The sequence below is a fragment of the Sceloporus occidentalis genome, unplaced genomic scaffold (genome assembly GCF_023333645.1).
Source record: "Sceloporus occidentalis isolate IW3139 unplaced genomic scaffold, rSceOcc1.0.p SCAF_26, whole genome shotgun sequence".
Classification (NCBI taxonomy): domain Eukaryota; kingdom Metazoa; phylum Chordata; class Lepidosauria; order Squamata; family Phrynosomatidae; genus Sceloporus; species Sceloporus occidentalis.
Genome location: NW_028317006.1, coordinates 14,161,562 through 14,188,304, shown reverse-complemented (window position 1 = coordinate 14,188,304; position 26,743 = coordinate 14,161,562). Strand labels below are relative to the sequence as shown.

The 26,743-nt window shown below is 40.6% G+C and overlaps 1 protein-coding gene across 16 annotated transcripts in view; it reads left to right on the top strand.

The window, feature by feature from the left end:
• Positions 1 to 12,185: 12,185 nt before the first annotated feature.
• The window catches only part of LOC149300217 (calcium/calmodulin-dependent protein kinase type II subunit beta-like), a 55,869-nt gene continuing 41,311 nt past the window's right edge, over positions 12,186 to 26,743 (top strand). For all 16 annotated transcript variants that reach the window (XM_089485611.1, XM_089485610.1, XM_089485608.1 and 13 more), the window contains exons 1-2: positions 12,186 to 12,244; positions 15,906 to 16,000. In XM_089485611.1, the coding sequence (XP_089341737.1) occupies positions 12,186 to 12,244; positions 15,906 to 16,000 (154 nt within the window). The remainder of the gene's footprint in view (positions 12,245 to 15,905; positions 16,001 to 26,743) is intronic.

Genomic DNA, 26,743 nt, shown 5'->3' with positions numbered 1-26,743 from the left:
TAGCACCATATATAGGTGAAATGTAGGTATCCTATTAAGTGACACCATGTAATTTTTGATGATGGCCAGTGTTTGACATAGAAAAGTCCAACCTCCAACAGAACATTATATATACAGATACTCTATAATGCTGTAAAATGTTCTTGTTTCTACAGAAACCCTGTGCTGTTTCATATAAAGATTCCATGTTGAATGTTGTGCCTGTTACTAGTTTAGATGAATACTCATTGCTCTGCAATGCAGCATGCTCGTTAACATTTCAAATTCTCTGTACTGTACACTGTGGCAAGCTTCTTATTTGTTTATACAGATACTCTGCGCTGTACACTGCGGTCTGCTCATCGTTAACTGTATATAATGTATGTTGACAGTGTGGCAATCATATGATGGATAGAAGTTTACAGGTTTGGTGCTAGCAATGCACAGTAGTCTGGTGGGGGGTTCACGACGTTCGTGTTTTGAGGGAGGTGTACGATCTGCCGTCTTGTGGTTGCCATGGCAACGGGCCACTGTTCACCACTTGTGATTGTGTTTATGTGTATTACACTAAAAATAATGTTCTCTTGCCTTCACAGTATACAGCATGCATACACAACTACAGGGACACAGACTGTATCATATATGATAGATATATTATATTCCTAAGTCTACACACGTAACCACTTGTATAAACATGTCACATAGATGAGAACAAGGTACTATTACAAGTTATTTATCTGTTTCTCATGCTTCCCCTCCCATGGAATCCTGATAACACAGACTCAGCTTTCACGGTTGCATGGATGGCTTGCAGATGATGCCCCAGCTTAGAAGTCCTGATGGACGGACCTTTTTCAGTAGGTTCACTTTTAAAACAGCACCAATAGGTCAATACTGAATCATGGTGCTCAATCAAGCATTTGAAACCTGCATTGATGTTGCTTTTCAAAATAAAAAGCAATATCCAGACCCTTTTTGAAAGCATCCATTATATTTGAACCACCTCTCCTGGCAGTGAATTCCATGTCTATACTATAAAGAATCCATTCCTTCTCAGTCTCAAAAGATGACCTCTTGTACATTTCTGTTAATTAACAGGTCACTGGCGAGTCCTTTATATTGGCCTCGCACATATTTATAAAAAGTTATAATATACCTTCTAAGACACTGTTTAGCATATATAAATGCAACTTTTTTTTAGTCTCTCTTCAGAACTAAGATATTCCAATGGACTTGTAAAGAGGTCATATCCTCCTGTGAATTAATACCCCATTTTATATATGGCAATATCTTACTGGCCTTTATCGCAGCTGACTGGCATTGTGCACTGTTGCTAAGTTTTTTGTCTACAATTATTCCCAAATCCTTCTCCTTAGTAGTTTACTTAGTAGTAGATACAACCAGCTCAGCCCTTCTTGTTTGGGACAAGCAATTGGGATTAGTCAATAAAATTCAGTGTGTGAATATGAGACGTAACATTATTATATTTTATGTATAAATTATTATTATTAGACATGTTCATGTATTTGGCTCTGTGTGCATCAATGCTTTAGGGCTTTTTTAACTTTATGTATACAGTTGTGGGCATTTCTCTGTGAATATACTGTATATTTATATAAAACAGTAGTTTGCAGGAGAGTTGAACATTTGAAGTCCCCAAGGGCTGACCCCAGTGAGCCTTTGTGAAAGAAATCCTGAGCTGGACCTGTATAATCCATACTTTACATGTGAAGATTTCTCAAGTCATCTCACCAATTATAAAAATATGCATTATGCAGGGTCCGCTTAGCCTTTCCTTAATGAGAAGCTAAATGAGATCTTCCATGACGCATAGAAAGTCAGTAAGATTAAACGTTCCAACTCACCTGCAGACTCTTAGTTTAGTGAATACACCCCTTTGTGAACGGCTCTGTATGTGAATCCGTGTGTCTTGGTTCACGTGTGGTTCTGGCTGCGTGAATGTGCTTAGGCTTCTTACTTATGCATATTTTCTGCATCTTTCTGTGTGCATACTTGTTATTAAGTATCCAAATTAGAATGTTTTTAAGACTTCATTATGTCGAAACACATGTTTTTTCAGACACCAGTTTAAATCAATAAATAATAAATACATTGTATCTTCCATCATAACCTAGCTTCTGATCTTTGGTTAAAAGGTTTTTATGATTTATGTGGAAACTGGGAAATCAGATATTCAAATCCTTGTCTGAAGAGCTCACACTTGTTCCTTGTGGTTTCTGTTGTTCTGTTCATTTTTCTCCCTGCCCTGAATAATAATAGTGCTCCCCACCTGCTTCATAGCGGTGTCCATGGAAACACCCAATAATAGCTTCACACGCCTGCTCGCTGTGCAGCGCTCCAAGAGGGAGACGGACAGACAAACATAGTAATAGAAGCAAGACACAACGAAAGAAAAAGAGACAGGAGAGGAATCGAGACACCATTATCTGTGCCGGAATAAAACAGTCCCATCTGCAACGCACACTGCCTGCTTCTCACCCTACAGTGCACATAGCTTCACATGCGTGGTACACCCAGTGGGGGAGGTGTATATATTATTAAGCATCAGACCCTTAGTCTGCTTCTTGCCTCTTTTGCTGAATGTTATGTATAATGATACCAGTGGGATTTAATAAAAAGTATAGAAAGCCAAGGGTTTTTCTTTAGTACATGAAAACAATCACGCCATGGGATAAGCTTGTGTTAATGCAGAATGGGCTATAAATGAAGAACATTTACAATTATCTTCATACCCTGATGACTATGTTTTAAATACGTTTCCATACATCTGATCTAAATGAGTCGCCCGAGACCCTTGAAATATCGACTTGATCAACAACTAACTCTGATAACTAAATTGGTCTGAGACTGATCCTTGTGTACACGAGTTTTACACGATGCAGGTCAGTCTGACATATAATAGTTATGTCACCTGTGAAATATCTCTCGAGCTCGTCCTTTCGTCTCACTCAAGAGACTACAGAATTACTAATCCATTCCTTTGTCATATCCTATCTGGATTATTGCTACTCCTTAGTAATCGGCCACCCAATACATCCTGAACGCCAGGCCAATGTTCTTATACCATCACTCCTTATCTACTTTTTCGCTATGCCCACCCTTTCCATTGGCTCATCATACCTTCTATAATAAAATGTAAACACCTGACCATTCGCTACATATTCCTTACTCAAACTGCCCCCTTATAACTATACTCTTATCTGCAATTATGCTCCTAACTGACCGCTTGGCTCTTTCAATGACTTACATCTCTCTCTTCTCCCATTGTCTCTAGGACTTTACTAGAGTTCTACTTGTTCTGTGGAATTCCTTACCCCATTCTATCCCACTGTCTCCTACTCAATCTAACTTTAAACCCTTACTAAAAGCCCACATATTAAAAGAAGCATAAAACCACCACCCCCCTGGTACCTTCAACCTGCATTTTGTATAAAACATTCATTCCTCCTACCCTTGAGGTCTCCATGCCACTGGCTACACCTCTACAAGCAAGTCATCCTCACCCAAGCAGTCCCTCTCCTCCTCTGTCATTCCTCCTCAAAGATTGTAAACTTGCTAGAACAGGTCCCTCTTCTCCTTTTGTACCAGTATGTGTTAACATCTGTTATTGTCAGATTGTATATTGGAATCTGCTGGCGCTCTATAAATAAATAGAACGTTTTAATAAATTAATCTAGTTATGCTAAAAGCTGTGACAGTGGCAGTCCCCCCATTAAGAATATACTTAACAGAATTTGTGCAGAATTGTTCACAGACTAATATATAAAAAGCTGAAATTTGCTCCCTTGATTATATAATCTGTATTCGAGCAGCGCTTTCATCTATAATACATACATAAATCCCAGTTTTTACAGGATAGTCCATTTTTTCAGACACTTTCCCGGGTACCTGTCCCACTGTCTTGTTTTTTTGGCCCGTGGCTGTACCACCAATGGAGGCCTGTTGCAGCACAGATCTCCATTTTAGCTCCCACATGTTCACCTTGCGATGCTCTGAAGCTCAGCGCTGCAAGGTGTCCCTTCAAGTAGGGCGGTCAGGTGGCAATGCCTCTCAGGACCAACACTGCCCCCTTATGACGCCAACTCTACTTCTTGCCACACGCCCCAACACCGGTGTCCTGATTTGGGCACTTGAAATGTTGTATACATCATTAAGAAAAATACCACCATAGGTTGGAAAGCAGTCTGTGACCTGAGAATCCATCCATTCACCCTGAACTTGGGTTAAAACTTAAAACCCAGAGAGCCTTGAAAGGTTTTACATTTTTTTGCTAATCACTATGGATGTGCATGCAGATGCCATTATTCCCTCATGTCTTTATTCATGTCTATTCTGATGTATCAGCAGTTTATGGCACAGCTGGGTAATTCTGGGCCAGGCTTGGTCATCCTGTAGTCCACAAGCTCCTAGAAGACTATGGTGGTGAGAGTTACAACGTAACAAAGGACAGGATCCCACGGTCTAGCCAAGCCTTTTTTTCCACGGCACAGGCTGACAATCATTCTTACGCCCAACGGCACTCTTAAATCTACGGCTGCTACATTATATTCTAATCAGATTATTCAGCAGATTTTGTATTTAAGTAAATTGCCATATTAAAATGCTCACAAACAACTTGTATATGCATTCCTCTTTTGGTGAGATTGTCTGGAACATTTAAAAAAAAAAAGGTTGGATAATAACGCTTACCTAATTTTGATCTTGTTTATGCATGGCCCTTCTCACCTTTTGTTTGTGTAAATCCAAATTATTATTATAATGCACTTGTTATGTACTCCCCAACCATTGCAACATGCTGTAACTTATGACAGTGCTAAATAAACCAATAATAATCATATTTGTGGCTAGAATGGATTATATGAAAGAAAGGAGACGGCACTACAGGAGGGGCATCAAACTGGGAGATAACAATCTCCTTCCGAAAGAATGTCTGTAAAGAGTCAGATAATATTTACCAACAACAGCTCAACAGGTGAGGCAACCATACAATGTATGTAGAAGGAAACCATTGCAGGCAGAAGCTGGAAAATTGAACTATAAACCAAAATGATCCAAGAAACTCAAAAAAAAGTATGACATTTATGACTTTTAATAGCAATCTATTTCTTTGACTATTTGGAATTTAAGCCTTATAACAATCACTCCTGTCCTGTGTAATTTCATATATAGGATTGAAACCAACAAACACCAGAGGCTATTCATCAAAGGCTACTGATGCTCTCCATCTACTTGATGTATCCTGGACTAAGCCTAGGGCAGCAGATTCAGGGGACTGGCAGGTCCAGGGGGTCGGGGGCGGCGAATTCAGGGGATGACAGTTCTCCTGGTACAAAACAGGGGGCAGATCGCCCTCTCGCATGATCAAGCCTCCAGTGTCCTGCCGAACAATGGGATGGCTACAAGGGAGCTTTTGATCTCCGCAACTGACATTTTTGCGCTATTTACGCCGGCTTAGTGTACCCATTTCATTGTTTAAATGAATATTACATTGTATATGTATTCCTTGTCTGTGGTACTATATTATATACACGCATCTGTGTATAAGCATATATACGTAAATACTGAGTGTATATATACTCTGTATATATCAGAGTGCTCTGCTCCTGTATTTTGTTCCTTTCTTCAGTTGTGCCCGTATTTTATGTCATCCCTCTCCTATCTATATCGTCTTGGTGATTATGTATTAAAGTGCGACATGATCTAGGATGGATGCAGATAATAAAAATGCAGCTTTAGAATTTATTATGCTTGTGTCCCTAATTGCGATCCATTTATCTGTCAGCTAGGATGGTGTTATTGGTAATCTCTAAGTGCTGTGATGCTTCTGTAGGTTGGTTGTATTAATAAGTCAGAGATTCCTCTATACATTGTGACTGGTTCAGTCAAGATTGTAAAAATAATATGTAATCCCCTTTCAGGTGAAAAGAGAAAGGCAGACGTAGTTTAAAAGTGACTCAGTTACGTTATCTAGAGCAGAATTGTGATCTGCGCATTATGTGAAGCATTGCACTGTTGGTGATCGCGTGCATACTGGACTTGGGAGCACTTCGGCATTAACATCGTCCACAGAGGATCCATACCTCATCAGGGCTTGTCAACTTATGTGAGAACATTGCTTGTGAAGTACAATAAATCACTTCAATTGGGTCTCTGTTGATTCAACTTTTTGCAATTGGTTTGTCTAAACGGAGATCCGGGCCAGGGTTTGGATGATGGGGCAGCCCTGGCACTTTAAGACTGACGGCTGCCAAATTATGTAAGTGCGGCTGCCGGCTGGATATGACGGCACTTTATGTTTTAATGCTCACGTAGCATGTGGTCAGATATATCCGCACACTGCAGTTCCCGGTTTGGAAGCAGATCAGGTGCATATGGAGCAATGTCAGGCAGCAACCAGGACAGGCCTGAGCGTGATGATTTTTGGTTTACAAAACATAGTACAAATCCCCGGTAATATCACAGGTAGGGCTGACATGATCTATTCTGATACAGGAGAGATCATGTCACATCCTTATGATGTCATTCAGCATAGACCCAGATTCCTTGCTAACTCACTAATCTCCCATGAATGGTAAGGAATAAGAGGACCAATGACCTTCATGCATACCTGGGAACTCTCCTGGTTTGGCCCAGAGAACTCCCGGGTCGAACACTCATTCTTACTGCGCTTTCCAGCCCTTCAGCAAACAAACTGGCTTCTGCTACAGAGACATATTTTAAATTGTGACTCAGTCCAGAGCACATAGTGACTCGCTTGGCCTTGTTTCTATGTCAGAGGTCTGGCTTTTTGGCTGCACTTGTGAGCAGGCTTCTCCGGACAGTAGATGGATGTATCAGGGTCCTGCTAATGCTGACCTAATGGCACCTTGGCTGACAACGGTGTCTACCTACATATGAAATTAAAGTGTGCCTAGAAGAATTGTTGTTGTTTTGAAGGCAAAGGGTGGTCACAGCAAATATTTACTTAAATTAGATTTCTCTTCCTCACTCATTTTGAATTTTTTTTTATATTGAATTTGATCAAATAAACTAACATGTCTATTTTTTAAAGCATTCTTACATTACAGCATTTTTTCACACTCACCTTAAACTTTCCCACAGTACTGTATATCAACCTTTTCTTAAAAAAAGACCTATTTATATATATATATATAGGCTTTATAATGCTTTCCATAAAAATGACAGGAATTTAGAGGTTATTTTCCAGAGGTATTAGAGGGACAAGTGTCCGTTTGTTTCCCCTTTATCTGCCAGATCTGTGAGGGTGCAGTAATTAAGAAGCGCAGGGGTCCGTAAAGTACATGGACATATTTTGTTTTCAGGTGCACGCTGGGCTAGTAAGAACTAGTTTTAGCAGACAGAAATAGTGCATGGAAGAGAAAGATAGGCTTCCATTTTACTGTGTGAGGAGGCCCATACCTCCCATGTGCTTTTCTTTAGGAGGGACAGTCCCTCTTTGGAATCCAAATCCTTCTGTCTCTCTGTCCTTTCCTGGTGTTCCTTTTTCCTTCAATGTTCTAAAGCCCTAAAAAAACACAATACTGTGTATAGAAACATCAGAGAATGCACTTATATGGTGAAAATATGGTTTATCAGAATCAGTAAGCTAGGTGGTTGAGACTTTTTCCCATTAATATTATTGATTTTCTGCTGTGGCATATTATAAATTTGTGCGGTCACTGAAATGTAGTCACTTTTATAACAAATTAATGACATCACATAATAAATAAATAAACTGATGCTTCCTTATCTTATAGCACCAAAGGAGCGTCTTGTATCTGAATGTCTCTTAACACCACCCATTCCCCCAATTCACATATTATATATATATATATATATATATATATATATATATATATATATAATTTTTAATAATAAAAAGAGGCAACCATTTTTGGATGAAAATAATTTTATAATTTATTAAAATATGGTAGGTAAAATGCAGACAGGGACCAAGCCTTAATTTTAATATCTGTTTGTATATATATATATATATATATATATATATATATATATATATATATATAATATATAGTATATCTTTTTGGTACATTTTTTGCATTTATTTTCCACATCTTTGTTTATTATGTTTACTTGTTATTACACCGCATTTCTATTCTACATTTTCCTGGTATGCTTTTATGTGACAGATTACTATGTCCTTTATGGCTCAGAGAGCTAATTGTCATTAAAAATGGGCTCTGCATCTTCATTCAGAAATATGTAGTCACGTTTTCCATTAGTGGATTTAACTATACAGTGACTGTGTACTATCATGCACAGGGACAGTCACAAGCATTGTTGACTGCATATTTCATAATGACTGAGGATTATAAGAGTCATAGTTCTTGCAGGTTGAGGGCCAATAAGTAGCTCTTCGTAAGCCAGATTCATAATAAAGAATGTGAGGGGTCTTCCTATTGTCTAGGATCTAACTGGTTGCATGTCAGAACAATACATTCATAAGAAACGGTTCTTACCTATTTGCAGTTATATTATTAGGCAAAAGAGTTCAAGGTACCAATTTTGCGGAAAAATAACTTTTGTTAACACCTTGTGCGTGTTTTGTTAATCGATAATAAATAAGTACGAGAAGTTCCAGCTTCCATGGACAAGACATTGTCTTGGGGGCCCTCTTAAGACCTTCTGGCCCCCCGTATCTCATGGCCTGCAGGGGACTATGTGACACTTTCTCCTATTCCAACCTAAAAATGTATTCTTGGAGCTTTGTTTTTGTGTTTTATTGATACATGACAGAGGGAAATAAATAGTATGTGCTCTCTAATTAACAAATCAGAAAAATGCATTAATTAATTGTCCACCCTTGGCCATTGCTTGCGGTGTTCTAGTTTGGTATCACTCCATACTGCCCTCTCTGCATATAAATGTACAATGTGCACTCCATCTGACTTCGTGCACTGAAAATTAAGATACTAGTTACTATGGTAACAGTGTTAGAATTCCGCAACTTTGTTAGTAAACATTTTGTATACAGTAAGGTTATTATGTATCAACATAGGGAAGGTCCCAAGTATTTCTCTTGGGAACCATCATCGTTAAGATCCTAAATTAATCCCCATTCAGAAGATCAATTGGGATTTAACACGAGGAAGCTCCAAGATGCCTACCTGGTACTGAATTGGTTTAGCACTCCAACTCGGGCATCAAGTAAAATTATAGGTGGTGGGTGGATGTGGGACTGAGATATGATGATAAAAAGTAGTATGAGAAGATGGAGATATTGGACATGTGAAAGATGGGAGAGGACTTGAACAACCAGATAAAAAATAATGGTAGACAGAGGGGTAAAGAGGTGGAGGAATCAGGTTGGTTTGATGGGAGAGAAAAGATATTGGAGACCCGATATAAACATTGTGACAGGTGAAGATGCTGTACATTTGTATGGTGGCTCTGAACAAGGAGGTTACCTTATTGTCCCTAATGACCTTGTCTATCTCAGTTCCCAAGGATGTAGATGAAAGGCTTGTATGATGCTAACAAAAGGGAATCGGCAGTTGTCTTTCATCCTGCACCTCCCATGATTGTGGATCAGCAGGTCTGAAGAGCACCTTAGGCAAAAAACTCTCTGTTGCCCCCATGTGACAACACATGACTCTTTTTTTTATACATTTAGTACGCCAATATAGACACAGATCTCGTGTGCACAATCTCCACACATTGTGGAGGCTTCTGGGGCACTCCTGACTGGTACATACTGACTTACACACATTGGGCTCATGCCCTCCTTGCCCGGGCACCCCAGGTAGCGACCTGACTCACCTGGTACTCAAACAGGCCTGTTGCCCAGTAAAGGGTTATTGAAGACCTATGCCATAACCACTTGTATAGCAATTGTTTGGGGGTTAATCTGGTAAATTATGCCATCCAGACACAGGGCAAGAATCACTAAAATTCTGTTCTGGGAAGGTATGATGTTGCTGCTATGGAGTCAGGGCCAGCCCAAGGCAAAATGCCGCCTGGGGCAAATTTTAAAATGCCGCCCCCCCCCCCCCTTGTGCTTACTTTGCTTTCAGCAGTCCTGCGGCGAGTCTCCCTGTTCGGCACTCAGCATTACAAGCCGGCACCGAGACCGAACAGGGAGACTCGCCGCAGAGGAGAGAGAGGCGCCGAGTGGGTACTTACCAACCTGGTAAGCGAAAACCACTCGGCGCCCCTTTCTCTCTCTTTCGCTTTAAAAAAAAAAAAAAAAAAAGGGCTTGCCCCACTCGGCTCCATTGTCGGGCCGGCCCTGTATGGAGTTATAAGTGGCAATAAACCTATTTTATACTGGCCTGCTAGTAAAATGCTAGCTTGGTGGCAACCATTATGCCAGGAGGGCCCAAATGTATTTTAAACTGGCTTGCCTACTATAGGAAGGACATATAATATAAAAGTTCCTGTTTTTAAAGTGTGTGCCACAGGAACACCTTCATTATGTGAGCAATTCATGCGCAGTATACCTCTAGCTGTGGTCAGAACACTTGCTCTAAGAATCCCACGGTTTGCGTACATCTCCTAGCAGCCCTGATATGCCCCACGTTGCAGCTGGATATTTTTAGACACAGCGAGTTTAAGAATAAAATCTTTATTTCTCTCCCCTGACACTTTCCCTATTAAGGGACTCTACCCCCACCGCCCCTGCTTCGGTGTGTGAGATGGGGGTGGAATATTGCCTTGTAATTGTTCATGTAGCTGTTACCATGGCAACATGACATAGGCTACATCCCCATGCTTGGCTCAGGCCAAATGCAACTAGCCAGACCTATCCTTTCTCTTCTCCCTGCTTACTAATTAGGAGTAACATAGGGGGGTTGGGGTAAACGGTCAAAGGTAACCTGTTCATTGCCAGAGTCCACGGTCCAACTTTAGTTCACGGCCCACGGTCTGATGGAAAATGTTTGATTGTCACCATGTTGCAAAATGAACATTATTATTATTATTATTATTTATTGTTTTATATAGCGCCATCATCATTACTCTTGACAATGGCAATGAGCCAGATCTTCCACCTTAAATATTATCATCATGAAGTTACTGTGCTCGTTAAATGTCCCTGGGTCACACTACCACTGGTTACTTGTGTGTGTATTGCTAAATTCAATGTAAACAGGCCCAACATCACTGCAGGGAGGCAGGAGAGGGCCGTCCAGAAACATCAATGTGATCTGAGTGTTTATTTTACTGAGAGGTTGGTAGATAAGTAGAACAGTCTCCTAGCAGAAGTGGTAGAGGTTAACGCAGTAAGAAAATCTAAATATGCATGGAGTAGGCACACAGCTATCCTTAAACGAGACCAAGGTCTTTACTTCAAGATAAATGGGCAGACTAAACGGGCCGAATGGTTCTGCCGTCAAATTTTGTGTTTCTATTTATAGGGACTCCAGAACAACAGGGCCAAGTACACTAATGCCTACTGTAACTTCCCGGGGTACAATAATCAGCATATTAAATACAACGTCGGCTGGTGCATTTGTAGATTTATTCATATTTAGACAATTGTATTATTAGGTATTTCTGATGTACCTATTAGCTTTAGGCTTTGCAGCCATTAGCTGTAATATACATTGCAGGGGATATGTCTTGTGTAGCTGAGAGCTTATATCTTCTTTACATGATGGGGTCTGTAATGAGGTCCACTCCCCCAAAGGTATGGGGTAAATACCCCTAGTAAACAGTACTGGCACTTTCTCTCCAGCCCTCTCCTATTCTCTTCAAAGGTATCTCTACTCTATCTCTGCCCTCCCTCTCTCATTCTCTCTCTCTTTCATTCCCACCCTCCATCATTCCCTCCCTCTTGTTCTGGTCGATCTGAAATTAATACAGGCAAGGCACATTCAAAGCTGCTCCTGCCTGCCTCTCCTCTCTCTCTCCCCCTTACTCCTGAAATCTCACTCACTCCTCCTGTCTCTCTCGCTTTCTCTCTTTTTTCCATCCCTCCCAGTCTGTGTATCTATCATTCTTCATTCTTTTTTTTTCTGGATTTTTTTTTGTGGTAGAAAAGACGCAGAGAACCCTCCAGGAGGGGCAGAGAGGAAGAAGCAGATAATAGGACCAGAAGGGGCAAGTAGAACAGATCTCTCCTGAGACTCCAGCCTCCCACCAACCATCCTTAAATCAAGACAGAAGAAGAGCTCAGTTCCTTCCTGAAGCCAAGCAGCACTGCAGAGCCCAGATCCCATGCAGACATGGCTGTAACCTGCACACGTTTTACAGATGAATATCAGCTTTATGAAGAGATTGGCAAGTAAGGCACCATCTGACATCTCACCTGCAGCTGGAGCAATAAGGCACTCAGGGGGAAGGGTTATACATGGTCCCCACCTCCTCCCCCAAACCTACTAAAACAGTGCCTTATAGCATTGATACCCTGCTTAACCCTTTCCAGTGCTGGGAATGGTGCAGCTCACCCCTCCCCCAACAGTGAAAGGGTTAATGCTTCTTAGCATCTCCCCCCCCAGGGGGCAGAAAGGGTGTGTGTGTGTGTGTGTGAGGGGCAGAAAATAAGGGTGCCCTGTCTCATTGCATATCATGTAAACTTTGAACAGATGTTTATGTAATAAATGTATATTATCTGCCTATATGAGTGTAACTGATAAATAATGCTTGTGTGTGCAGAATACATTCACTTAATGCTTAATACCTGGCATAATATGTCACTCAGTGGGTGGGTAATCACATCTGTATCTATAGATGGATATACGGTGAATAGATGGGTACATGTGCGCATGTATATATGTATATATATATATATATATATATATATATATATATATATATACACATATTAGTAGATGTATGTATACACAGTGCCTGATTGCGTACATTCCTTCTGGGAGATATTCAGATGGAGGGGGAGGTTTGGGGTGATGGTGGCTTATAAATGATAAATACTATTCATGGATTGCAGGGGCATTATCACAGGTGACTGGCACCCATTGCCTGGCAAACACGACGTGGGGTGATGGTTATTTTCTCTGCGTGGGTGAGAGAGATGAGTTGGCAAATGTCTTCGGATAAAATAGACCATTATTGATGATTCAGGATATATTGATTGGCAATTTGCAAAGGACATTTTTTTTCTTTGCATTCTCCGTTAACGGAGATGGTGCCAGATTCAAAATGGAATGGTGGGGGATAATAATTAAGATGTCCCTAATGCTGGGGGGTGATTGATAACACTGAGGTGGAGGTGCAAAGATTGGGCTAATGCAGGTGTTTCTCCAGTGGAAGAAGTAATGAACATACGGTTACACTGTACGATTTGATAAGGAGAATTGATCATATATCCTATAAATAGCAAGACAAACAGTAGCGGTTATTTAGTGTTCTTAATAGCCAACAAACAAGTGTTGTCAAGTGACCGGAGCATATTAATGAGCCATCAGGGCTATTTTTGGGTACTTTGGTAATATTGGTATGTAAATGACCATATATGGACAGTAATTGGAGTTATTTTTTTATTGGTTAGGGTGTTTGGTGTGTGAGTGGTGTTACCGTGCCTGGAGACGGATGATTTGATTGGCAGGTGTACTGGGATTTCTGTCCCCTGGATGTCCCCCCCTCTTCCAAATCACCCCCCAGGTGATGTCACGCTTGGCTCTGGCATGGATTGAGGATTTCAGGACAAGGCCTGCTGTGAAGCAGGGGTCACAGTGTTACCGGGCCAGTACTGTGGCTAAGTGGCTCATCTGGCCTAATGTGCCCCTAAACGCATTGCACTCAACATGATATCAATTAATTATTGAGATCTCTCTTTTGCCTGTTGTGCCCATCTATGTAGGTATACATCTGTTGAATATTTTTGTGTATAGATGTGCCTATAAAGGGGATTTAGCAATAAAACAATCCGTGAATAAGCAGCAGTGCTTTTGGCATCAACAGGTGCTAGCGAGGGATTGCCAAAAAGCTACCTATACATCATGTACATGCACAACACGTAACCCGCACCTATACAGCAGTGTACATGCTTTGCTCCCATCTTGCTAGGTGTGGGTAGTGGACACATTAATACAAGGCACCTGTTGGTCTGGATTTAATAGCGTGTAATGGGTACATTAGGCAATATTGGAACCTAATAATATTTGGGTATTATCTGCATGTACCTAACGATACCACGACAAAGTATGTGCAGCGTTATTTGGAAAGTATGGTCATACACTATGTTGTCTCTGGGAATGTGTAATAAGACAGCGTGGTCTTAGAATACATTGGCTGTGTATATTTCTGTCAGTACCCAAGGTATGCCCATTATTACTAAAGAAATGTATAACTTGCAATAGCAAAGCCGGTGTGTTCTCTGCAGGAGTGGAGTAGTGGCTTGGTACTCAGCTGTACACGGACAGCATGTGCCCAGTAATTACCGCAGGAATCCCGATCATTGCTCTTTTCAGTAAAACCTGAGAAATGCATGCCTTGCAGTACATGGGAATTGGCAGCCTCCGGGTAGCCGGGGAGTGGAGTGCCCAGGCGGTGACTCTTTGTCTTGACAATGATAGGTGTTTGCTCACACACACAGTCACTGATATTAATATATCCTGCCAGAGAGCAGATAGAGTGTGACTTCACATTGGGGTCAATACACACCTATATTTAGATACATGATGGATGTGTATGAGAGTATTACTATGGATCATTCTGGTTCCAAGCCATGTTTGAGCTCTCTATACCCACAGCTGTCATTACACAATCATTTCATCCTGAAAAGTCACTCAGTTATTCTTATACTGGCCCCCCAAAAACTGGATCTTCTGTATTCAAACACTGTCTTTTACCATTATGTGTATATGGAGGTCTGGCTTCTGGTTCTCCAGCCGCTTAACGCCATGGCTACCTTTTCATGCTTCTACATACAATTGAACCCCTTCACTTGCACTCTATCATTTAGACTACTCTATAATCGTCATACTGACATCTAAAATTATCAAGGACAAGGGTTTAGTATATGATCTTAACAGACTTGGACTCGGGAGAGGGCTCCCATACAAGCCGTAGACATCCTTCTTTCTGGGGGGCTACCTGAGTGCCATGGGATTTGTATAATAGATGGAGATCTGCCTGTTGATTAGTCCTGGTTCCGAGCCACTTGTGATTACTCATCTCGATCAGGTAGGTATCACACACTTTACTCAGCCTATGCTGGCTGGCTTTGCTGAAGGGATAAATAGACCGATGACTTTCATCCAGAGCTGGCTGTTAATGCTTAGGCTTCTGTTATCACTGTATCCGATAATATGTCTGTATGCCCCGGGACTTCACTGCAGAGAGAGCAGTAAGTGTAGCTGTCTGTGTAGAAGCTCTCCACTCTTACTCTGCAGGATTAAACACAGACAGGCTGTCTGGACTGGTGCAGAAACCCCATCCGCCTCTCACCCAGGCCTACATATAGATCTGTGGCCGCACCTCATTCATGCCCTGCAGACTCATTCACTGCATTAAAATCCAATTCAGCCTTGTAGCAGCAGAGATAACATCAACAGGCTTTTTAGACGCGTGCCTGGCAATCAGACACCAAATCCAGAAGTGAAACATAGAAACATAGAATTTGATGGCAGATAAGAACCATTTGGCTCATCTAGTCTGCTGATGATGGACTCAGCCCATAATCAGTCCCTGGTCTCATTTTAGATTCTGGATAGCTTTATGCATGTCCTATGCATGTTTAAATTCACTCACCTGCTAGGAGGATGTTCCACTTATCTACCACAAATAGCATGCATTAGAATGGCGATAAGGCAGGCTATGTGTTATTTTTTGAAAGTGGCAAGATAGGTATGAGATATAAACTGTAATGCTGCACCAAATCTCCTTAACCATTTCCACTGAAGAAGCACATTGGACGAGGGCTCAGATGCAGGTCCAGATGCAGATAGCCTTTGGTTTGATGGGGTCTTGTTTATATCTTCCAGGGGAGCGTTTTCCGTGGTCAGGCGCTGCGTGAAGCTCTGCACAGGCCACGAATATGCAGCCAAGATCATAAACACCAAGAAGTTGTCGGCACGAGGTGAGTCACGGATGCAAGATGGACACACTTCTATATGTGAGACAGACAGGACACTGACCTGCTTACTAGAGAGTACCAAAGTATTGAAGTAGTATGGAAAGTCTCAGCGTTTCCACATCCAATGTCTCAGTCCTTTTGACCCCTGGGTGGGGGTGTTTGTGTTTAGCATTGCCTTCTCCCTGCCTGGTTCAGTGCATTTTTGCTCCCCTTTCCCTGGCCGCTTGCAAAAACCAGCAATAGGAGAGATTATATGCAGTGGTGCATTGAAGAGGTGGCTGCCCTAGCCCCGGACGACCCTCACCCCCATGTCTCACCTCAAGTCTCTGAAGGATGCGTGTCATGGAGGGCCAAGTAAGGGCTAAGGAGGCACAAGCCTCTGTAATGCAAATACGACGGTTCTTTTATGTCCATAACAGGCCCATTCAGTAAGTGGCACTCCAGGGGACCTAATTATTTCTCCCCCAGATCTGCCATCCTAGGCATAGTTGGCCAAGGCCAGAATACACCACAGAAAATATGGGGATTTATAGGAAGATGCTAGATTTGCTCTTTAAGATGAAGACATGTATAGTACATTAAGTTCATTGCATGGGGCATTTTTTAGTTATTCAGGCATTACAAGAAGGCACAATGTAGAGAGGTTATACGAGCAGTTCCTATTTGTTTTCTAATCTTTTTTATATCTTATCAGAATATAAAACATTTTTTTGTGGAAATTTAATAACCGTAAAGGAATCGGTTCTATTAAGTGATTGTGGATCTTAAAATTCCAAGGTAAAAAAATAAGGAACTCAGTATGTGCTCCATAAACCAGTGGTGTATCCAGGTGCCTGGGTTCTAGGTGCCCTCCAACATTTTGGGCCCCTCAACCTCTACTCATCATTTAACTGTCAGAGCAGGATGATATAGGGTAAAATAATAGCACATGATGCACTGAGGTTTGTAGGAAAAAAAAGTGATTCTGGTTCAATTTATGAAAAACCGATCTCATTACCATGGCAACCAATGGAACAGCTCACTCAGGAAGACCATTCCATTGGTTGCTATGGTAATAAGACCACATTTCAGACCAGGATCATAGATATTGCTGTATTGGTACCAGAGGAGATGGAGTCTTTATTTGTAGGTGATACCTTTTATTGGACCAACATAGGAAAAATAACCACGTTTTCATTACCTCAGAGATCCCTTATTATTTATTGATTTATAGCACCTTCATATATTGCAGCCCTGTACAATAGGTAAACAGGACATAACGAGTAGTGCATAACATAACAATTTGGATTTACAGAAACGAAAGGTAAGGAGGGACCTGCTCAAACGAGCTTCTTCAGATAAGACAACAGACTTCGAACCAGTAACATTATATACTTCATCCCTGGCTTATCTGTTTTGTCTTTATGAACGCTGACAGTTTATGGGTTCTTATAGCACCTGCTTGATGGACCAATAGGACCAACAACGTATTGTCTAGATGTGAACCATAGCAGTCTTATCACCAGAGCAACCAATGGAATGATCCAAGCTGCAGGAGAATTTTACTGGTTGCTATGGTGATAAAATCGCATTCAAGCAGCCTCTTTTTATATGTAATTGAAATTGTCATTTATCTGCATGTAAATGGGACGATGCGGAATTCCAATGAAGATGAATGTTTCATTATGGTCTGAATGTAAAGTAATTGTAAGCTGTTGCTGTACCAACTGTATAAAGCATATAATCATCTCTTATAGTGTATCATGGTGTGTGTAACAGTGATGTTAATGCGTAGCACTTTTATTAGTGTCAGTACAGGCCGTTTTCTCACTTATACAGGTATTATTACTAAGCACAGTGCTGTAAGAACACGACTGGTGTGAATTCTAAAAAAGCACTTGGGCCATAATTTTCTGTATACATGAAATCATCGGTTCTGAGTGTGCCATTATTTACGGTGTGATTATGCGGCTTTTCATTCACAATCAACTTTTTCGTGCAACTATCTCAATATTTTCCCTTTTTTTGCACCTGTCACCTTTATATATAAAACCCATTTTGTGTACAATGTAGCAGCGACAATAACGACTTAGCCTGTAAAAGTTGCATTCAGTAATGTAGGGCCATCACCTGTCGGTATAGTAATAGAAAACACATTTTATATTCATTTAAAGCACATAGCATTGTATAAAATCTGTTCCACATTATTATTATTATTTATTTTTTTATATAGTGCTATCATATTCCATAGTGCTGTACAATGGGTAGATAGGGTATAACAAGTAGGATATAACATAATAATTTTAAATGTTTAATTAACAGTCCCCCTGGTATTGAATAGGTAAAAGTTTTAGAATGCAGAAGTAATTTGCCATTTTATCCATTTTGTACAATACTGTAGTCAGGGGTGCAGCTTAGATGGAAACCTGGGTCTTGGAGGGTCCCCAAGGAGTCCTTTGTGTGTAATCATGATGTATTACTTATGGTTTATGTAATTATTTATCATCAGGCATCTGTCCACATGGTGTTTATGAAATCAATTACTTATTTTTCTGCAAATTTGGCACCATGCATTCATTCTTATTTACAGAAGTACACGGTGACATGTTCTAAGACACAGCCATTTATATTAAAAATATGAAGAGAAAGCCCCCTTAACACCGATTGCAGGGGCCCCAGCATCAGAGGCAGGGCTGTTACTTCATCAACGCAAGAGGCGTAGTGGCCCCAGGCTCAACAAGGTGAGGGGACACATGAGCTGCCCAGGGGGAATGCCCCTATTGCCCTTTTGGATGAGATGTCAGTGTGTGGGGTGACCACCTACCCTGCCCCAGGCTCCATGAGTCCAAGTTAGGACTCTGATTATAGGGATGCCAGATACTATCAACCAAGGCTATCTCGGCCCTCGGGAGAGAGTTTAGCTTCATCTTGGAGCCCCCGGGAACTTGAAAAGCCCACCAATACGTACTTTGCATTTCATAGCTCTGAATGGTAAGCCAGACCGATCTGTCAGTAACTAGGGTCCATGATGCATTCACACTTTACAAATCAGCTCTAGCAATGGAAACCTTCTCCAGAGCTTGGCTATTATTAATTATTGGCAGTTATGGTTTCATTGTCACTAACACCAGTTTGCATTGGTGTGAAAAAAATCTTCTACCGTTCTACATTATATGATCATCCACATTTACTTAACTCTGGTTATACATGATAGGAGTTGTGAATATGATATGGAGCGACGGAGGAAACATCTCTAATGGCAGTCTTGTTCGGCCATTTATTAATCCAGTAAATAAGCAGTTTGGCTAATAATGTGCAAAGTGCTTTGTTATACATGTGTCAGAGGTGCTACTATTCACATCGATTTTATATAATAATTTAGAACATTATGTGTTAATCTCACAGCCTAAATGAGATAATCACGTACAGTTTTATAACATCTAATTATGTGACAATGTTTCTGCACATGCTACACAGCGTTCCTATTGTGCTGCACATTGCATTAGTTTATTAACATTATACATTCCCCGTGTGTACCAATGCAACATTGAGTTATTTGCCTGTCCTTTGCCATGTGTCATTGGCACATGACAGACAGATCCTTATAGAGACCTTCATGCTCAGATTTTTTTTTGTACAGGTGCAAGTTTTCTTCATTGCCCATTTCACTGATATCTTGTAATCTAAGCGGCATTTCAGATGTTGCCTTATTGCTTACCAAGTGGATGGCGGAAAGTCAGTAACGCAGGGGATCTTCATGCGTTCAGATGCCAGGTCTTCTGTTCTTGTGGCTGGCTTTGTGATTACCCTTTAATGCCCTGTCCGTGCCACTGGCACACTTGCCATGAAGCTGGTGCCAAAGCATAAAGTGTAGTGTTTCTCATAGAATTACTGTGCTTTGCTGTAGAAAATGTTAGGGAGGATTAAATAATTTAATTTTTTTAAATCCCAACGCATGGCACAGGATACCGGGGGTCCCCTGATTTATTGCAAATATTCACATTACCTTCCCTCACAGTATATCTTTATTTAACATACAATAATACCAAGGATATAAAAGCCCCTACTTAGGAGCTATTTAGAGGCAGCAAAAGCATAGCTGCAGATATAAGGAAATATCCAGGTCATGGAACCATTACGGATACCATGGGAATTATTTGGTAAGAGCAGTAAGCCATATATAACAGTCAAATCTTGTTACAGGCTGATAGGACTGAGGGCAGGTATTCGTAAGCTGTTAAACTATGACTCCCATAACTCTCATCTAGAATGTGTCTGCCTTCTGCTTTGGCCACAAGCCATGAAGGTTGTAGTGCATAGAGAGCCAGTCAGCTACCTGCTAATGATGCATGTGCCTGTTGGAAGTACAGCTGAGTGTGTTCTACACATATATGGATTACAGTTTTAGGTAGGCCAGTAGTATCATAAATAAAAGTACCAAAATGTAAATAAATAAAGCCTAAAGTATCTAAAATATCCCACTTGGCTCTTTGCAGATCTTTGCTTGATCAGATGCTGTACACGTCAATCACGATCTACTTAACATTCTCTAATATAATAAACATGAATAATGTTTTAGGTCAGATAAAGCTTTCCACTTAAATCTCTTTAAATAGTGAAGTCAGTAGCACGCTGCTTTTTGAATTCAATGCCAGTAGTTACATTTCAATCATAAGTGGACATCAGTTTTTGGACCTTTAAATAAACATAAATATGAACATCAAAAGGCCTTCTCGGAATATTTCTGTTTAAAGAGTAGCTGTAACCGTAGCAGCTTTTAGCATAATTACATTTATTTATTAAATCGACTTATAGTTTATGACAGGATTAGCATATCAGTTGATTGCCCTTATGTTATCTCTTCTTCTTACCAATGCTCTAAAAGGTGGCCTTTACCAAGCAACAACAATTAGCAACATTTTAGATGTCTAAGTCAAGTCTTCTTTTGTAGGGGTGTGTGGCCAGATTTAGTGGGGGGTGAGGCTGGAGCTAAGTAGAGGGTTCTGGACAACCCACCTAACCTTACCCAACGAGCCACCTCGCAAAGCTCAGGTTCAGAGGGTTGTAATGTTGCCACGTGGGACCTGCAACAGCACAGACCTCCCTCGTTTAACAGCTCCTTGGACTGGTCAGGGGAGCTCAGCATCAATTGGGATGCTGCAATATCATTAAATGAAAGTCAAACATGAAGGAGTCAGCTGGAGACTGTGTTGCCCATGCACCTTGAGCCTGGTGGGCACCGTGGCAAACACTGATATTTGCTCTAAGAGGGTATGCCGTCACATGGAGTACATCTACTAGAATTAGCCCCAGTAAAGGATTAAATATAAGAGCCCTAATGGTATCCTCTTGCTCCGTATCCCAAATTATCCCTCTCTTTTACTAGTCGTTTTAAATTAGCATTTGTTAAAAAATAAATCAAGTGCACTCTGAGTAACATACACGATTCAAACCCAAGCCTTAAAAAAGGACAAAAAACAGCAATGTCATTAAAATTATAGTCGTAGCTGAGCCAGTTCATACATACTGCATATTGTATGTGTCTTACTCATGATTGATAGCTAGATAGATGTGAAATCACATGTAATGAATGCAGTTGTTACCCATTATGTAATGATATACTGTGTTTGAATGTAAGTAGAAATAGTAATTTTGTGTTCCTCCATGGAAACATTATAGAATACTGTAACGTTTCATTGACTATAATGGATATAAGTGATGTAAATGATGTGCCTCATAATGTATTGTGGTTGTTATGCGAATAATGACACAAATAGCAATATGATGTTTTCATTATAAAATAAATGTTGAATGTCCCCTGCTTCACTAAGCACCCTAGGGATTGGGATGGATCTGCCTACTATATATGGTGTTTTGACATCATACTTTTCACATTCTGTACATGGTGGGAGACTCTATCTCCTCCGGATGCCCAGGGCTCATTTCTGCCAACAGACCCAATAATTGGAAGAGTGGCTGTTCCAATTTACAGCTGGATCATAAGCAAAGTTGTTGGAAGTGTTGGCAGCTATGGCTTCGAGGTTCTTCAGAGTGTTTCTCATGACAGTATGGACAGCAGGGGAGGGATGGTAGTTCCACCTCACGGGGAAATGTAGTTAGGGCCGGCCCGACAATGGAGCTGAGTGGGGCAACCGCTCCAGGCGGCACTTTTGAAGGGGCGGCACTTTGCCGCCCCAAGCCCTTTTTTTTTTTAAAGCGAAAGAGAGAGAGAGGGCGCCGAGTGGTTTTCGCTTACCAAGCTGTCAGTACCCGCTCGGCGCCCCTCTCTCTCTCCTCTGCGGCGAGTCTTCCTGTTCGGTCTCGGTGCCGGCTTGTAATGCTGAGTGCCGGAAGATTTCCTGCGCTCAGCATTACAAGCCGGCACCGAGACCGAACAGGGAGACTCGCCGCAGGACTGCTGAAAGGTAAGTACAAGGGGGGGGCGGCAGGGACGGAGGGAGAGGAAGGGTAGATAAGGGGGGGGGCACATTTTAAAATTCGCCCCAGGCGGCATTTTGCCTTGGGCCGGCCCTGAATGTAGTCGTGGCATAATATTTTAGCATCCCAAATTGCAAACACCTTGCCACACACTATCCAGTCATCTCCAAGATGCATTTACCAAAAAAGAATTGCATTGAAATAAAAATCGTGCCGGAAGGATACAATCAAGATGTAGATGCTACCAGTGCCCTTCTACATTACATACCTAGTGGCTTATGTGCATATGCAGAAAGCTCTCCTATTCAATTCAATAGAGCACTTTCCTGACACTCATTGGCTGCTTTACTCAGCCAATCAGTGATAGGACTCGTCAGACCACAGAGTAGTAGGACAGCTGCAGGGCTGCAGCTTCTACCTAAGGTAAGTCCTTTATCCTGTTTTATTTTTACATTTTAAAGAGTACATATTAAAGTACCCACATAATACTTTTATACGCATTCTTCTTTAGACCCCATGGCCCTTCAAGCCAGGGTATCGCAGGGATCCTACATTTCCAGGCATCCCCTTTAGGACATGGAACTCAATAATTGGGTTAAATAATTCTATATATTCTATATGTTTACTCTTTACACCGACAGCAACTATGTGAATCCTATGATATAAATACATTGGACGAAAATAAGGCTGGAAATGGACAATATTATTTAAGGCAGCAGGTTTTGGGTAGATAGGAATGTACCAAAACATATTTTAAGAGTAAAACTAGTAGCAACTTTTTTTGTGCTACTTTTATAATATATCAACCTTTTTTTGTTGTTGACTAGTAAATCAACTTTAAGAAGGATTTGGAGCATGTTTTCAGCCTGGTTTTGTTTGCTATGTTCTTAGATCACCGGGTAGGGTATTGTAACTCTGTGGTATTACCCTACTATATTCTGAATTATACCACAGTATGTGGCAATTGTAATGTGTTATTATACCACTGTATGCAACAATAAAACCTCATATTATAACCCAGCAGTGGAAACAAAACCTTATATTATACCACTGAAAGAGGCAATAAAACCTCCTATTATGTCACTACAACTGACAATAAAACCTTATATTATACCCCTGCAAGAGGCAATAAAGCCTTATATAATACCCTAGCATTGGTCAATAAAACCTCATATTATACCACACTGCAGCTGGCAATAAAACCTTTATATTATTCCACAGTAAGTGGCAACCTTATATTATACCTCTGCAAGTGGCAATAAAACCTCATATTATACCACTGCAAGTGGCAATAAATCCTCATGTTATACCCCTACAAGGAGCAATGAAACCTCATATTATATTACTGTATGTAGTAATAAAAACTTACATTATACTGCTGCAAGTGGCAATAAAAATAAGCAATACAAGCTTACATTATACAACAGTTTATTGCAGTATTAAGTATGTATTAAGGACATTGTGTGTACAGCTGCATTACCAAGCTCCATGTTATTACATAGCTCAATTGGACTGAATTAACTGACCCTGAGGCGCTTCAAATATTAACCCTTTAACACTCCATCACAAAGTTACTCTGGCAGTTTCCACTAATGATAACAACAAAATGGTTGTTATGACAGTCCCTATGAAAACCTTTTTTATTCACTATAACAATACTAACATTGGTGCATAGTTCGAACAAATATGTATAGTCTTTCTTGTTTTATGTTATATTATTGATATATATATATATATATATATACAGCTGTGTAAAAGTGTTTGTCTCCTTTCTGATTTCTTCTATTTCTGCATAATTATCACGCTTAAATGTTTTATATGATCCAAAGATTTTAATAATAGACAAACGTAAATCGAGTAAACACAAAATGCAGTCTTTAAATGATGATTCCATGTATAAAATGCTATACTTCCCTATGTGAAAAAGTAATCGCCCCTGTTGAATCTAAACATCAATAAACCAGTCCTGCAAAGTGAAGTAGGCTAAAAGGTCTCAAAAAGCAGTACATGATGCTGCAAAGAAATTCAAGAACATATAAGAAACTAAACCATTGACATTGATCATTCTGGAAAGGGTTACGAAGCCATGTCTAAAGCTCTGGGACTCCAGTGAACCACGGTGAGACCCATTATCTACAAATGGAGAAAACTTAGAACAGTGGTGAACCTTCCCTGGGGTGGCCGGCTGACCAAAACTCCTCCAAGAGCGTATCAACGACTCATCCATGAGGTGACAAAAGAACCCAGACTAACATGTAAAGAAGTACAGGCCTCGCTTCCCTCAGTTGAGGTCAGTGTTCATAATTCCACAATAAGAAAGAGACTGTGGAAAAATGGCATCCATGGGAGAGTCGCAGGGCAAAAACCACTGCTCACCAGAAAGAACACAAAAGCTTGTCTCACACTTACCAAAAACATCTTCATGACCCATAAGACTTTTGAGATAACATTCTGTAGACTGATGAGTCAAACGTGGAACTTCTTGGAAGACGTGGGTCCCGCTAACACATCATTCCATAATATGAACATCATATCGTCAAACACGATGGTAGTGTGATGGTCTGGGGCCCTGTGCTGCTTCAGGACCTGGGCGGCTTGCCATAATTGATTGAACCATAAATTCAGCTCTCTACCAGAAAAGTTACGCAGCAGAACAATGATCTGAAGCACACAAGCAAGTCCACCTCTGAATGGCTCAAAAGAAACAGAATGAAGATTTTGGAGTGGCCTAGTCAAAGTCTCGACTTGAATCTGATTGAGATGCTGTAGCAAGAGTTCATGCTCAAAAACCCTCCAATGTGGCTGAATTAGAACAGTTCTGCAAAGAATAGTGGCCAAAATTCCTCCACAGTAATGTAAAAGACTCATTGCCAGTTATAGCAAATGTTTCATTGCAGTGGATATGATATAGGTTTTGATTAACTCTTTACCTTCAAAAAATAAAATGAAAAAATCATAAACATTTAAATGTGACAAATAACCAAAAATAGACAAATACTTTTTCACAGCACAATATATATATATTTACCCGTATCATATTATGCAGCTCTGTACAGCGGTTGGTCATATCACCTGAGCAAAATTCCGTAATGGTGGCTTGAGCAGTGGATGCAGGGTGCAAAAAAACCACAAAACACTCTTAATAAAGAGAAAAGTGTGAGCAATTAATGCATCTCCATACTCTGACTGATTAATCCACAGAAGTCAGGTTGCTATACAAATATGAAGTGTATCGAAAAAGTCTCCTCTCAATTGGCTTTGTTATTACACTACTTTTTTCAATAAAATTCATATTTTTATACCAACCGGACTTCTGTGGATTCATCAGTTGGAGTATGGAGATAATTGCTCAAACTTTTTTCTTTATTATTGTGTATGTGCATTTTTTTACAGCTCTACAGATATTGCACAGCCTGAGCCAATATACCCTAAAGAAAAAAATAAAAAATATTGGAGATTAAGGTTCAGAATCCCTGTGCAGTTCAAACCTGTTTCATACATGTCTAAAGGCTTAGGTGTGAATTAACTAAACAGACAGATCCCTGTTGGCCTGCATCTATGAGGAAATGTTCTTTTCCTGAGAGGATGGTGGATAAGTGCCATAGCCAAACAGTAGAAAGGGTTGAAGTTAATACAGTGACGGATAGGTATAAATATCCTAAACATAAAACAAAGTCCATAACCAAAAAAAGCATATGTGGGATTTTTCTAGGCTTGTCCCGGAGTCTCAGAGTAAACCCGGCTTCCCTGGTTTTCCTGTTCAGCTTCTTCTTTTTCTGGCCGGAGCGCAAGTATCTGGCCACGCCCCATCTCTTTCCAAGCCCCGCCTGCAACCCATCCCACAAAAGGCACTCTGGGACTAGCCCTGCTCCATGCACAGCCCTGCACCCACATGCAGCCTGCTACTCCAGAAGAGGGAGAGCTCCGTGCAGCCTACCCTATAAGGTTTCCGGTCTTACAACAGGTGGAAAATTGCTTTTATCTAATTTCAAATTTTTTGTTGGTTCGAAAAAGTACTACTTTACTGGTGATGTTATACTTGACAAGAGAAAAAGGACAAAATTAAGATAAACAACATGGTGAACATAACCATATGTCTTCTTGAGTTAACGTTGGGTTAAATCATTTTTTTGCCCTATTATATCTTTAAAGGGGAGCAAAATTCAAAACGAACAAAGATTACTTCAATTAATACTCCTGATGTTGCTGTAGCCGATAGTTTACAATATGTCATGTGACCATACACTCTTAGAAGAGATGGTACCTGTCTACTCTGTCAATCAACCATTGAACAATTTCTTTTGACGGGCGATTTTAATTTGACAACCA